The following is a 16,791-nucleotide window of genomic DNA, read 5'->3' as shown; positions in this document are numbered from 1 at the left end:
TTTTTCATGGTTAATTACTAAGAGATTGGGAGGTTAGACTCCATTTGTATTTAATGTACTCCTGATCTCTATGTATTAGTATTAATATTGTTTATTGGAAACTTAATAAAAAGATTGAAAAAATATTTCTCATATAAATGGATAGTGCAATAGTTCAATCTAAACCATTGTATTATACCTAAACAAGAGAAACTAAGATGAGTTGAGGGGTGAACAGGCTAATATAGCTTGGGAACATAGGTGGGACTGTTGAAGACTTCCACAGAGATTTTTCACAGTGCTCAACAAAAGTACTTTCCAGTTAAAAGCAAAGACAATGAAGGTGGAGAAAGTCACCCTTGGATAACTAAGGAAATAAGAAGAAGGCATCAGACTAAAAATTTGTGCATACAAGGTCGCTAAAAGACCTTGTGAAAAACTGGAAAATTAGGAAATGTTTAAAAAGCAACAAAGAATCACTTAACAAGGTTTAAGGAAAGCTAGATGATGAGAGTAAACTACTGCAAAATATAAAAACAGATAGTAAAACTTTTATATAAAGTGGCAAAGGGTGGCTAAAGTGAACATAGGTCCCTTGGGAGGTGAGAAGAGTGAATTAATATTGGGTAATATGCAAATTGCTGAGGCCTTGAATATCTATTTTGTGTCACTCTTCATGGTGAAGGACACATTTAACATGCCAAAGAGAGATATAATGGATGAAACCGAACGTGAGGGCCATGATATAGTCACTCTCACTAAAGAAGTAGTGATGAGCGAAGTAGTGGGACTAAAGGTGAACAAGTCCTCTGGTCCTGATGGAATTATTCCTAGAGTACTGAAAGGAATAATAGAAGTTATAGTAGATCATCTCCCCTATTTTTTGGAGTTTTACACCACCAGGATCATTCCTGAGACCTTCTTCTACTTGAACATAATTTTACTGCATTGCTTCCATGTTTCTTGATGTCCAGAAATTGATTGGACCTTGGAATGAACTCAATGTCTCAGCCTCCACAGCCCTCCAGCATATAGAATTACTAGTGCCTGCGTGGATAAAAAATCTTTTCTTCTTTGTTCTAAATGACCTATCCTCCATTTTGAGACCTCAGCCAGGGGAAGTAAATCCTTGCATCCAAAACCTACCAAGCCATGTTAGAACTTTTGTTTACATTTATTCTTCTAAACTTAGAATGCAAGCTATGCTCATGCAAAACCACATTGATGTTTCAAGTGAGTACCCTGCATTAGGAGTGAAGAGGCGAGTCGAACGGGTGGTACAGGGTTCAGAAGGTGATTAGTGGACCTTAGAGGCGTGAAGAATGATGGGCTGGTGGAGCCAGGTAGGGGAAGTGGAGAGGGGGATTTGAGGGGCAGAGACAAGCAGATGACAGATGGAGAAAAACACACACCCACACGCTAAAAGAAAAGATTGATGGAGCCAGGTGGAGGGATGGAGGATGGAGCAGGTGGAGATAGCCAGGAAGGTGATCATTGTGAACACAAAAGTCTGCCTGTGCTAGAAAATAATAAGTAAGGCAAGTGATGAAAGGAATATGAGAGAAGAGGTAGGCAGATGGAACCACATGGGGAAAGAAAGCAGAGAAGATTATATGGCTTGAAGAAAGGGGTGTGAGAGAAGGACAAAAATGGGAGAACTGGAGGTTGAGTCATGAACAACCAGGTGGATTATATAATGCTTTTCTGGTTTGTTTTTGGATCTCACACTGTCTGAGGATGAACAGATTTGTGTGGGAATAGGAAAAAAAGATGAAATGGTTTGCAGCTGGAAGTTGGTCACCTGGTCTGTGCATTGAATATTGTAGATAAAATTAGAGGAGGTGATTGTGAATCTTTTCCTCATCTGGAAGGTCTGCTTAGTTCCTTGGGTAGTGGTGAGGGAGGTGGTATTGGACCACCCAACAAGTGTTGCACGTCCCATGGTTGCAGGGGAAAATGCTAGGAATCTGGGAAGGGGATGTGAGGAGGGATGAGTGGACCAGAGAGTCACACAGAGAACGTACGAAACAGTGGGAAGGAGAAGATGTAGCTGATGGTGGTATTTCATTGATGCTGCAGAAATAGGAGATAATGCAGTGCCTAGTAGGGTAAAAGTTAAGGACCATGGGAACTCTATTTTGCTTCTGCATTTTCATGTCTTTTTGGTCTTAAAGGTCTTTTTGCACCTTTTAAAATGATGCTGGGGAAGTTTGGATAAGCTCATTGTCTTTGGAGCAGAGGTGGCTGAGGCGAGAGAAGGAGGAGAATGAGTAGGAAGAATCAACTTTGCTTAACAGAAGGGTTGCAAATCCAAAGGACAGAGATTTAAAGTAATTGGTCATAGATTGAAGGGGAAATTTGAAAAAAGTTCTTTCACGTAGAGTGTAGCAGTGTTCGGGAACCCACCTCCCGAAAGAGTAGTCGAGTTGAAACCCTCATCCTATATAAATAGTACTTCCAAGTGAACCTGAAGAACCATCACCCACAGAGTTACAAATCTCGGTCTGAAGGCAGGATTGGGTTCGATGGTTCTATTTTGACTGTCACAGACACGATGGGTCAGATGGCCTCATTAATCCGTGTCATTAAATTTGAGTGACTCTAAGTCCCCAATAATCTATAACTATGTACACTGGTCATTCATGATGTTATAAAGGTGTACACATCCAAAATGCATCCAGCTCCTCAGCTCAGTACAATGGAACTCAGTTCCTTAACTCTAATGAATGACCTCCAGCATGCTGTGTCTGTCAGTGTATTGACCTGGAAGTGAATACATGGTGAAGAGTCAAGTAGGAGATAGATAGCCGTTTCCTACGGAGCACAATCTGCTCCATTGCTGTCTGAGTATACCATTCAAACATCTCTCAAGGAATTAGTCATCTCTGGGAGACTAAGGCTTCTGACTTTATCAGTTATATGTATTTGTTAATGATTTATGTAAAGGGTCATTGGTACTGAGGTTATTTTCTTTTATTAAAGGTAGTTTAACATATTACTTCCAAAACAAATTCAGAAAACATATTCAATTAAGTCTTTCTTCCTCATTTTTTTCTGATTTTTTTCAACATTATGGAATATGTAATTTATACATTAAATGGAAATCCTTTCCTTATTTGATTCTGTGACACCTGATATTAATATGTTTTATTAATGTTCCATATAACTATCAAAGGCACAGCAACATTTTTTTCTATGAACCATCCCATCAAATTTCTTGGATTGTAAGTGATTCAGGTTGACCAAGGTGTTAAAATGAAGGATTTCTCAAAGTTCAGGTTGCTTTCTCCACATATGCTGCTGGATGCTCTTGTACCCAAACTTATGGAATTGAGAGATTCTGAATTGTAGGGTTTTTCGTAGACATAGACATAGCCAATATTTATTCAAGGTCTCAATTTATTCAGGTAAAGTGATATTCATGCCTGAATTATTTATGGTGAAACTGTTAACAAAAGTGATTTGAAAAATCATCGGTGCCAGAGAAAATGAAAATCCAGGAACTAAAACTGAGGCTCAGTTGCTCTTAAATTCAGACTGTAGAGAAAATAGTCTGATTAACTGGTTGAATTTAGATCACGTATAATTAAAATCAGATGGACAGATTGTTCAACATTCAAAATGTTGGAGCAAGTCAGCAGTATCTGTGGAGGGGAATAAACAGTGGACATTTCAAGACAATGCCCTTCATCAGGACACAGTATGACAGAGTAGTAGTTTGCATAATCACTTTACAGCATTTACAGCTACCAATCGGGGTTTGATTCCCATCACAATCTGTAACGAGTTTTCTACAGACCACATGGGTTTCCTCCAGGTTCAAAGATATCCTCCCACATTTCAAAGATGTATGTTAGGGTTAGAGTTAGTAAGTTGTGGGCATGCTTTGGTGGTGCCAGAAGAATAGCAGAATGCTCGCTGATTTAGTTTGATGCAAATGACACATTCTGTTGTATGTTTCAATGTTTTATATACATATGATAAATAAAGGTAATCTTTAACATGTGAGAAGCTAGGAGGAGATAGGTAAAGTGCTAATGAAGAAGGAATGTGATAAGAGTCAATAGTGAACCATGGAAGAAAGGGAAGGAGTGGGAGATGATAGGCAAGTTATGAGGGTAGGATTTAGAACAGAAGTAGTGGTAGGGCCACCAAAATGTGGAAAGTCATGGGGGTGGAAACAGAGGGGTGAGGTTACCAGAAGTTAGAGAAATTGAATTCTATGTTATCAGGTTGGAGATTACCTAGACGAATGTGAGGTGCTGTATTTCTCCTCCAACCTGCATTTGGCTTCATTGTGGCAGTAGAATAAAGATGGAAAAACAGCTTAAAACTTTGTTAATTCTGTGGTTTAGCTCGAGGAATTGACTGGGGCTCTGGAAAGGACTAGGGCAGGAGTTCTCAACCTGGGGTCCGCAGACCCCTTGGTTAATGATAGGCATCTATGGGCCTACAATTGGGCTAGGGTGGGAACCCCTGGGGTAGGGCATTAGAAATACAGGTATAGCACTTCTTGTACTTACTTGGTAAGGTACCACTGGAAAGGAAAGTGTGTTCAGAGTATTTGAAGTGAGAGTTTGTTTGTTATAGACGAGAGTCATCCTTTCAGAATACTAAAAGGGAGCTGGGAAAGGTATGTTTGTCTTCAAGCAGAGGGAGTTGAAATCTTTGAGTATAATGGCATGGAAGGTGAAGAAATGGGAAATGCAACTATGATGGGAGAGGAAGGGCAATAAGTGAAATGAGATGGACATGGGTTTTGTTATGATGAAGGGAATTGTTAATTAGAAGAGGAGAATAATCGCATTAAGAATATAATTTAGAACAACAGAGCAGTAAAATGAGAAAGAAAATCTTTGTTTCATAAATATGAATTTGGTATGGACATATGCTTTATTCAGAGTAAATTTTGATGACAGTTTGATTCCGTAGCCTCATCCAATTAATAGATACAGCAGCAACTGCAGCAGGTATGAGAGTTAGGAACAAAAACATTCGGAGAGATTGAGAAGGAAAGGAAAGAAACTTGAAGTGTCAGTAACCATTCATGTAGATGTATGCAGATGCATATGGTCATGAAAAGCTTGACCTGTTTGCTTAGAATGGAAACTAAGGTAGTTTATTATAGGCTGTCAAAGGAAAAAGGAGGTAATTAATTCAGCTGTGGTCAACACATTCCTGCCAGAAGTTTAAGATAAAGTCAATCTTGAATATTTCCAGTCATGAATTATGATAAGATTCAGAAGACCTACCTTTCAACGAGATCATAGCTGATTCTGTGTGTTATCCATTTCCCCACCCATTCCATTTATAGTCAGTCCGTTTTGTATCTGGAATTTTATCTAAGCTTTGAAAATATTCAACAAAAGACATTCCACCTCATCAGTCTGTACTAAACAGCCGGACTCCTTATCTCTAGACCATCCGCCAGCTGCATTCTCTTCATCAAGAGAAAACATCCTCTCAGTCTTATCTGTTGATTACCTACAGATCCTGTACATCTCTTTAAATTCTCTGTATACCCATGACTCTGTTGCAATCCACAGCTCCGACCTGCTAATTGAATTTGCCAATGACACTACATTGATTGGCCTAATCTCAAATAATAATGAGGCAGCCTACAGAGAGGAAATCATCACCCTGACACAGTGGTGTCAAGAAAACAATCTCTCCCTCAACACCACAAAAACAAAGATGCTGGTTGAGGACAGGCTAACCCCTACTGACATCAATGGATCTGGGGTTGAGAGGGTGAACAGCTTTAAGTTTCTCAGCATAAACATCACTGAGGATCTCATATAGTCTGTACAACCGGCTGTGTGGTGAAAAAAGCATAACAGTGCCTCTTCACCTCAGATGGTTGAAGAAGTTTGGTATGAGTCCCCACATCCTAAGGGCTTACTACAGGGGCACAATTGAGAGTATCCTGACTGGCTGCATCACTGCCTGATATGGGAACCGTAATTCCCTCAATTGCAGGACTCTGCAGAGAGTGGTGACAATAGCCCAGCACATCTGTGGATGTGAACTTCCCACTATTCTGGACATTTACAGAGACAGGTGCGTAAAAACGGCCCAAAGGAACATTAGGGACCCAAGTCACCCCAACCTCAAACCATTCCAGCTGTTACCGTCTGGGAAACGGTACCACAGCATTAAAGCCAGGACCAACAGGCTCCAGGACAGCTTCTTCCACCAGGCCATCAGACTGATTAATTCACAGTGATACAATTGTATTTCTATGCTATATTGATGGTCCTGTTGTACATATTATTTATTACAAATTACTATAAATTGCACAATGCACATTTAGACGGAGACATAACATAAAGAGTTTTACGCATGTATGTGAAGGATGTAAGAAATAAAGTCAATTCAATTCAATTCAGTGTAGTCTCAACAAATCCCCATACAATAACATACATATTTACTTGGTGTACCTCATGAACTTGCACACTGAAGTCTCTATGTCAACATGCACTGTTTAATGTTTCACCGTTTAATAAAAATATTTCTTCCAACAAAGGGCATAACCTCATATTTTCCATAAGGTACTCCATTTAAACTCTTTTCTCTCTCTGCTAAACCTGTCTATACTGATTCTTTGCCACATCCACACAGAAATGTAAAACTAAGTGAAAATGACATATCTAACTGGAAGAACAAAAATGTGTGTAGAAAAAGCAAATTTAAAAGATATATGAAAAGTAGCAACAGGGAATACAGAAATATAAAAGGTTTGCATATAAGGATGATAGAAATATGAATAGAATCTAGAGCGACTGGCTGCATTTTGCTTTTTGTAAACAAGCTGTATAATAAGAAGGAATAGGTTGTAAATGGGAATTAAATCTGTTAGATTGTCTAGGTAAGAAAATAACATAGGAATGATAGATTATTTCAAATTGGAAATGCACTAAGCTTCAGTATAGCGAGTACGTATGGTGGATTGTCATGCCAGGCCTAGTAATACATCTAGTATTGTTCTATGGAAGAACTTTGGTTATTGAATTTCTGCTTTTTTGATGTTGCTGTGGAAATGAAGGAATGTGCAGGTGATGACACCTAGGATTGCTGATTATCTACACACCTACAGAGATTAGCAAACATATTTACATATATTGTTGCAACTAGCTAGGAGTGAACATTGGCATTTCTCAGCTTTCTAAACTTAAGTATACAACTTTACACTACTTTGAAACTACAATTTTACTAACAGCAATGTCAAATAATTTGCAAAACTATCACATGCAGAAGACTAATGATGATGAATGTGAAAATGTAAAATGTTAATGTCTAACAAAATGTCTAAAATCCTACAAAAAGTAGTGAATACAGCCCAGTCCCTCAAGCATATTAAGTCCTCCCCTCCACTGAGCACGTCTAAATGTCATAGAAAAGCAGCATCCATCTGCAGAGACCCTGACTACCCCAGGACATGCTCTCTTTTCACTGCTGCCATTAGGAAGAAGGTACATGAGCCTCAGAGCTCACATGATCAGGTTCAGTAACAGTTATTACACCTCAGCCATCATGCTCTTGAACCAGAGGGGAGAACTTCTTTCAACTTCACTCACCCCACCACTGAACTGTTCCCACAACCTATGGACTCACTTTCAAGGACTCGTCATCTCATGTTCTTGATATTTATTACTTATTTATTATTATTATTATCATTGTCATTATCATCTCCTTTGTATTTGCACAGTTTGTTCTCTAGCATATTAGTTGTTGGGTGCGGCCTTTCATTGATTCTATTGTGGTTCTTGGATTTTCTGAGTATGCCTGCAAGGAAATTAATCTTGGGGTTGTATATGGTGTCATTATACATACTTCGATGATAAATTTACTTTGATCTTTGAACTTTATTTTAGTGTCTATTTCTTCTTGCTGATATTAAATTTTTGGAAAGCTCAATGAATAAATAAATATATAAATATATCGCTGATTATTTTAGCATTTTTTTTGTTCTGCGGAAAAATGGCTATCATTTAAACTATACTAATAATATTAGACTTTTACAACTTGTTATGTGGAGCACCATGTTACATTAATTGAAGGTCCAGTAGCATTTAGACACACAGATCTGGAAATCTGGTTTGAGTTGAATAAACTTACCCTGAGTCTGTTACAAATATGAGTGCCAACACTGGTAATGTGCAAGGCTAACAATGTATTTACAAATCTTATTGCTTGAAATTATTTACAGCTATTGCAAAGTGAGATGTATGTAGTAAGTCAGAATGTTAGAAGCTTAAGGCTGCATAATTGTTGAATATTCAATATGTTTCTGGAATATTTTGATACTGATGTCATTCCTACTGACAGATTCTCTCATTTCTTCACAGGATTATGCTGAAAAGGAAAAAACAATAACAAAAGCTCTGGAAGATCTGAAAGCCAACTTCTACTGTGAATTGTGTGACAAACAATATTATAAACATCAGGAGTTCGATAACCACATAAACTCCTATGATCATGCTCACAAGCAGGTAAGGAAACAGGCCTTGCATTGGGAAATATTGCACATACTTGAAATATTCCAACATATTCTCAACTAATAACTCATGTTCTAACAATATCAATATGCCTTTGTTGCATTTATTAGGATGGACACAGAAAATGGTGTTAAGATAAACTGCCTCAGTTTGTTTTATTAGGGTGATTAATTGTATTATTACACAGTCCACCTTGCATCAATGTAAAATGATTTTGGATATGCAGTTGAGCAATAACAGAAAGGAACAATGAATCAAACTAGCATTTGTGTCTCAAGTGCACTGAGACCCTTTTGGAGCACGTAGTCTTCAACATCTACCCTCTGCCATCAGATTTCTGAACAATCCACGAACCTACAAACAGCTCCTACTGCCTCGGCTCTGTCCACCTATTCCAGTACGACTTCCCATTCCCATCCCAACATGTCAGTCCATCCTTCACTAATGCCACAATGAGTTGACAATCAGGATGGAGGAGCAACACCTCATATTCCATACAAGCCAAAAGCATAAACATTTATTTCTCTAAATTTCCAGTAATTCCTCCTCTCCCCTTCATTCTTTTACCAGTTCCCATTCTGGTTCCACTCTCACCCCTTTTTATCTCCTCATGTGCCCTTTACCTTCCTTTGGTAGCCCTCCTCCTCCAACTATCACCTCCCAGCTTCTTACTTCACCCCTCCCCCTCCTCTGGTTCCACCTATCAACTTGCACTCCTTCCCCTCCCCGCATCTTCTTATTCTGCTACCTTTCCAGTCCTGATGAGAAGTCTTGACTCAAAACATTGACAGTTTATTCCCCTCTATACAGGCTGCCTGATGTGCTGAGTTCCTCCAGCACTTTGTGTGTGCTGTTCACTACTTTGCTCTATAGATATAACTTCTAATGTGGCTTATTATAACTTACAGTAATTTTTTTAATGTATTGCATTGTACTGCTGCAAAACAACAAATTTCACAATGCATGTCAATGATAATAAACCTGGTTCTGATTCATATCATTGGCAGGCTACAATTGTATGCAATGATAGTCCAAGCAAGGGAAAGGTGATTTTAAAAGGAAAAGTGGCAGCCGAGAAAAGTTTAATTTAAAAAAAAACCTCATAAGCTGTTTTTCATGACGGTAGAAAGTATTCAAACCCATTTTCATCAAACATCATGAATATTATCGTTATATTTTGAAAGATAATTAACTAATGTTTTAACTCATGTTTGGCAACTGTATTGATGGTTCCACTTGAAAATAGCTTCAATATTGTTGTATGACAATAAGTTCTTTTGAGGATTTTTGTCAATGAAGAAGCCACACAATATTTACCATATTGAGAAGTATATCAATGACTACTCAAGAACGTACATTCATACAAGTTTAGATACAATGCTATAAATTGAGTCAGTAAGCAAAATAGATATCGATGTATTGCCAAAGTTAATAAATGCTGCTTAATGTAAGACTCCAGCTCTACTACTTTTAGGTAGTAATGGCTAGCTAATAAAATCTAATTTTTTATTCATAACCGAGACGTCCTAAATTGTGGTTAAACCTGATCAATCCAACTTCTCTGTCTAATCAGAGCTGATCTCATTCTCGGATCATACCCAATTTTATTCAGTCACAACAGCATCTGTTATCCAGAAATAACCCATACACATGCCAGTTGATATAAGCACCAGCAGATCTTACGAAGAAGAGTGTTTGAGTGCTTCTCAGCTCCTGCAGAGTAAGTTCTTGCTACATGATCCATAGGCTTTAGAATGATTTCCCCCCACTGTGCTATCTGATTACTGTGGTCGGACCAGATTTGATGGAGTTTCAAGGTGATTGCAAGGTTATATAATTTCACTAATAGTTATTGATTGTAAGTTTCCTTTCTGTTTGCACATTCACAGAGCAGCAATCCGACCACAATCACTCACCAATGTGCCTCTTGTTCCTTATCTTCATAATATACTGTCTTTGACTTAACTGCATTTTATAATGCATTTTACATTGACAAATTTGTGAAAATCAAAATATCAGCTTCCTCCAGTAACTTGTTTGCTTTCAAGAGGACGCTGCAAACATTTTGCAAGAGCTTTGAAACATATCCATCAGTATTACATTTGGAATTATTAATGTTCCTTATATTTCCCAAGAATCTAGTTCCATCTTTTCCAATACAAATATTTTTGACCCAAGTTCTTGAAGGATATAAGCCTGGAAATTATTGTTGATAACATCCATAGATGCTGTTTCATCCAAACATTTGTTTATCATTTTAACATGGGTGTTAACCTGTTTGTCTTTGTGAAATGCATGCCAAAGTAGCCACACAGACATTTCATGAAACTTTGTAAACATGTAATAATATAATTATAGACTATTTGGCCAAGATATGAAAATCTGCATGAAACAGGAGCCAGTGTCTCAAAAACTGGGATCACATACTGTATATTTAGAAAAGCTGAAAGTCCAACTGATAATAATAATGCTTTTTGCAGTCATCTTAACTGTTTCCTTTCAATAATTCTCAATGTCATTTGTGATATGTATAAATATCATGTCAAAGGACAATGAAGTATTTAAAATTGTCATAGTATTAGAATGTTGCAACAACAGTTTCAAATATTCTAACCAGTATTTTATTTTTAAAAGGGCAACCATTAAACGGAACAGAATCCAATTTTACAATCTTTTTTTTTGTTGCTCTAATGCATAACAGCTCAAGCACAAAGAGTAAATGCCAGCTTTTCCCTATTCAACTGGGGGTGATGCACCTGCGAACTCCAGTTACTATAAAAATATAGAATTAATGGTTAAATGGATAGTGTGTGTCACAGTACTGTGTTTAATGAGGAGAACAGGGAAAGCAAGCCTGTTGAGATCTGCTCCTCTTAACACATCATCCAGAAACTTAGGGGACTGATGTCAACAGTAATGCAGAACTTAACTGTTTCTGTGAATTAAACAGAATCTCTCTAAACCATTGTACAGATTCGCCAGGATTTTTCAAGACTGGGCATTAATAGGATTTATTCAGAATAGTAATCAGGCTTAAAATAACAATAAGGAAAGAAAAGTTGAAGTATGAAGGCAAGATAGCCAATAATATAAAAGAGGATATCCAAAGAGGGGCAAGAGTGGATATCAGACCACTGGAAAATGACACTGGAGAGGTAGTTTGGGGCACAATGAAAAGGTGGATGGAACTCAAAATTTACTTTGCATCAGTCTTCGGGAAGTCAGTCTTCCCAGTACACCATAAATGCAAGAATGTCAGGGTGCAGAAGTGAATGTATTTACTATCTCTAAGAAGAATGAGCTTGGGGAATTCAGAGGTCTGAAGGTAGATAAGTCACCTGGACCAGATAGACTACACCTCAAGATTCTGAAAGAGATAGCTGATGAGACTGTGTAGGCAATAGTACTGATCTTTCAAGAATCACTAGATTCTGGAATGGTTCTGGTGGACTGGAAACTTGCATATCTCATCCTCTCTTTTTAAGAAAGGAGGGAATCAAAAGAAAGGAAATTATAGACCAGTTAGCCTGACTTCAGTAGCAGAAAAGATGTTGGAGTCCATTATTAAGGATGAGTTTTCAGTATAGATGTTAAAATATGCCAAAGTCAGCATTGATTCCTTAAGGGGAAATCTTGCCTGACATATCTGTTGGAAATCTTTGAGGAAGAAACAGGCAGGTCAGACAAAGGAAAGTCAATAGATGTTGTTTACTTAGAGTTTCAGAAGGCCTTTGACGATGTGCCACACATGATACTGTTTAACAAGATAAGAGTCCACGGCATTATAGGAAAGATACTGGCATGGATAGAAGATTGACTGACTGGCATGGCAGGAGACAAAGGGGAATAAGGGAGGCCTTTTTTGGTTGGCTGCCGGTGACTAACGGTGTTCGGCAGGGATCAGTATCGGGACCGCTTCTTTTTCCATTACACGTCAATGATTTGGATGATGGATTTGGTGGCTTTGTGGCCAAGTGGGTGAGGGGCAGGTGGTGTTGAGGAGGCAGGGATTTTGCAGAAGGATTTAAACAGATTTGGAAAATGGGTAAAGATGTGGCAGGTGGAATACAGTGCAGGGAGGTATATGATCATGCACTTTGGTAGAAGGAATAAAGTGTAGACTACTTTCTAAATGGGGAGCAAATTCAGGAATAATAGGTGAAAAGGGAGTCTTCATGCAGAATTCCCTAAAAGTTAACTTGCAGATTGAATCAGTAGTAAGGAAGGCAAATGCAATGTTAGCATTCATTTTGAGCAGACTGGAATATAAAAACAATTATGTAATGCTGATGCTCTAAAAGGCATTGGTCACGTATAGAATTGTAGCAATTTTTGGACACTTTACCTAAGAAAGGATGCACTGGCATTGGAGAGTATCCAGAGAAGATTCATGAGAATCTTCATACTGACAGGCACGTATGAAGCATGTTTGATGGCTCTCGACCATCAAACTTTATACTTGCTGATGCTTAGGAAGAATGAGGAGTGATCTCATTGAACCCTATTGGATATTAAAAAGCCTAGAAAGAATGGATGTTTAATATAGTACGGTAGGGCATAGCCTCAAAATAGAAAGACTTCCCTTTAGATGAGGAGGAATTTCTCTTTCAATCTTTTTATTAATATTTAGAATATTATGAATGAGATACAATTCAAATAATGGTAAGGGATTACAAATATATAGACTCCCATTATACATAAAGAAATACATAAACAATGAATAGAGCATAAGTAAGTTTCCCAAAACATAAACCATATAGTATATATATGAACAAGGTAAGTTTAGATATTCCATAATATATAGTGTAAAAAAGAGAAAAAAAAATCTATCTAAGAAAGTTAGCTAATCTACTAATCTAGTATCAAGAAAAAGAAAAAAAAACAAAGAAGAAAAAAAATAAAAAAAACTTTTAAAAAGAAAAAAAAAGGGCTGTTCATAGTATCTCACGAGTATACATAAACATCAATGACGTCAACTCCGATCCTCTCAACATACATACGATTAAAGCTGAAAAAAAACCAATAAGCCCGGCACAGGGCCATTACATCATATGAAAATATTGAATAAATGGTCTCCATATCTTTTCAAATTTAATAGAAGTATCAAATACAGCACTTCTAATTTTTTCTAAATTTAGACATAACATAGTTTGAGAAAGCCAATGAAATACCGTGGGAGGATTAATTTCCTTTCAATTCAACAAAATAGATCTTCTAGCCATCAAAGTGAGAAAAGCAATCATTCGACAGGCGGAAGGAGATAAGTGAAGTAAGTCCATCATCGGTAAACCAAAAATTGCGGTAATAGGATGGGGTTGTAAATCAATGTTCAATACCGCCGAAATAATATCAAAAATATCTTTCCAATATTTTCTCAAAAGTGGACATGACCAAAACATATGAGTTAAAGAAGCGATTTCTAAATGACATCTGTCACAAATAGGGTTTATATGAGAATAAAAATGAGCTAATTTATCCTTGGACATATGGGCCCTATGTACAACCTTAAATTGTAATAATGAATGTTTGGCACATATAGATGATGTATTAACTAATTTAAGAATTCTATCCCAATTCTCAATAGGAATAATAAGATTAAGTTCTCTTTCCCAATCATTTTTGGTCTTATCAAAGGGCACTGAACGTATCTTCATAATTATATTATAAAGTTTTGATATAAGCCCTTTTTGAAAAGGGTTTAATTCAAACAAACTTTCCAAAGTATCTGAAGACAGAGAATTTGGGAACGAAGGAAGTACCGTACTTAAAAAATGCCTAACCTGTAAGTATCTAAAAAAATGAAATCTAGGCAAATTATATTTATTAGCTAGTTGCTCAAAGGACATAAAACAGTTGTCCAAAAATAAGTCGGAAAATCTTAATAATCCCTTAGTTTTCCAAGCCAAAAAAGCATGATCTATAATTGAGGGATGGAAAAAACAATTAGATACAATAGGACTATTTAACATGAATTGAGTCAACCCGAAAAATTTCCGAAATTGAAACCATATACGTAAGGTATATTTAACTATCGGGTTGTCAATTCGCTTCGGCAATTTAGAAAGAGCAAAAGGGAGAGATGTCCCTAAGATAGAACCCAGAGCATAAGCAGAAACCGATTTGGTTTCCAAACTCACCCAATGAGGGCCAAAAGGACCATCCCATTCTTTCAACCAACATATCAAATATCTAATATTAACTGCCCAATAATAAAATCTGAAATTGGGTAATGCCAACCCACCATCCTTCTTTGTCTTCTGTAAGTATATTTTACCTAACCTGGGATTTTTATTCTGCCATATATATGAAGAAATTTTTGAATCAACATTAGTAAAAAAGGATTTCGGAATAAAAATTGGTACCGCTTGAAAAACATATAAAAATTTAGGTAAAATAACCATCTTAATAGCATTAATCCTACCTATCAGAGATAAAGATAATGGTGACCACTTAGTAAACAAACCTTTAATCTGATCAATTAAGGGTAAAAAATTAAACCGAAATAATTCTTTATGGTTTTTGGTAATTTTAATCCCTAAATAAGTAAAAGAATCGTTAGCTAATTTAAAAGGTAAAATACCATAATTTGGGACCTGTCTATTCAAAGGAAACAATTCACTCTTATTAAGATTTAACTTATACCCAGAAAATTCACTAAATTGAGCCAACAATGATAAGACTGCTGGAATAGATTTCTCAGGATTAGAGATGAATAATAATAAATCATCTGCATATAAAGATACCTTATGAATATCTGTTCCACGATTAATACCCAAAATATCCTGTGATTCTCTGATGGCAATTGCCAAAGGTTCTAAAGCGATGTTAAATAGTAATGGACTAAGAGGACAACCTTGTCTAGTGCCCCGAAATAAACGAAAAAATGGAGATCTTTGATTATTAGTAAACACCGAGGCTACTGGAGTTTGATATATCAGTTTAATCCAAGAAATGAAGGTCGGACTAAAATTAAACTTCTCCAACACATAAAATAAGTAGGGCCATTCAACTCTATCAAATGCTTTTTCTGCATCTAATGATATAACACATTCTGAAGTATTATGTGAAGGAGTATAAACAATATTCAATAATCTCCTAACATTGAAAAAAGAATAGCGATTTTTAATAAAACCGGTTTGGTCTTCCGAAGGAGGAATTTCTTTAGCCAGTGACTGGTGAATCTGTGGAATTCATTACCACAGATTATTGTGGAGGCTAGGTCTTTGGATATATTTAAGGCAGAGATTGATAGGTTCTCGATTAGTAACAGTGTCAAAGGCTACAAGCGAAAGGCAGGAGAATAGGGTTGAGGTATAATAAATCAGCCATGATGGAATGGCAGAGTAGGCTCAATGGGCCAAATGGCCTAATTCTGCTCCTCTGTCTCGTGGTCTTGGAGCTGAGACCTTTCCCTGTTTCCCTGAAGGTAAATTGGTCATGGGAACTAGAAGCATTGGACCATTGTGTTAAACTTAGTGCACGTGGCTGGGGACCCAGCTGACTTGAGCAATGGTTGAAAAGCTTCAGCTAGAAGGTTGAAAGTGTAGGTTGTGGTAAAGATGATGACTTGCAATGGTCCTTTTCTGTCAGGGAGCTGTGAATCCTACTTCAGTACTCTTCCAACCATCCACTTCAATACACAGGAAGAACTATTTAGTAAAATAGTAATGCAAACTGTAATTGCAGTGATTTATCACTGTGTTCCATTTTGTTTGGGTTAGTTGTCACATTTCTCCTGCCACGGAGGTAGTAGTTCCATAACTGCAAAACAATGACAGTTGGGGAAGCTTAACCCTTTCTCAACCTCTCCAAGCCTTGTCTTTCCTTGCTGGAACAATTATACATGTAGGACAGTCTTTGTTTACTGAAAGCCCTGTTCCTATCCCCTATTGTCCTCATTCCCATATTCTTCCCACACTATCTAACATTAAAGCCTTCCAGGACTGTGGCAACAGATTTCCGAACACAGATATAATTCTTGCAAAACTAAACAACATACCAACGAGTTGCAGACTAACCAGAGCTCTGTCACACGAACCGAAGGATGAAGACTGAATTCTAGTTCTTCCTTCTGTCATTCTTCTTGTCATTTCTAACAATCCCCACTGCTTTCTAACATTCTTCTGTTGTGCTGCTCGTTGACATTATTTGCATGTGATGTTTCTCAGATATCTTTGCTGGGTCAAAGTAATTCACTTAGATGGTCTAAAAGCTTCTGGGGACAGAAATCCCAGATATGCAAAAATAATGCTATGAGGGCTGACTCTCTGAATACACAGATATCCCAACTATTGAATTATCAGCTATACCTGTG

At 37.2% G+C, this 16,791-nt stretch overlaps 1 protein-coding gene across 1 annotated transcript in view; it reads left to right on the top strand.

Annotated features, from left to right (window-relative positions):
* The window catches only part of znf804a (zinc finger protein 804A), a 272,515-nt gene that overhangs the window by 200,612 nt on the left and 55,112 nt on the right, over positions 1 to 16,791 (top strand). The window contains exon 2 of the mRNA XM_073047049.1: positions 8,328 to 8,471. Within this exon, the coding sequence (XP_072903150.1) occupies positions 8,328 to 8,471 (144 nt within the window). The remainder of the gene's footprint in view (positions 1 to 8,327; positions 8,472 to 16,791) is intronic.

The sequence above is a fragment of the Hemitrygon akajei genome, chromosome 5 (genome assembly GCF_048418815.1).
Source record: "Hemitrygon akajei chromosome 5, sHemAka1.3, whole genome shotgun sequence".
NCBI lineage: Eukaryota > Metazoa > Chordata > Chondrichthyes > Myliobatiformes > Dasyatidae > Hemitrygon > Hemitrygon akajei.
This window is presented reverse-complemented; position numbering and strand designations above follow the sequence as displayed.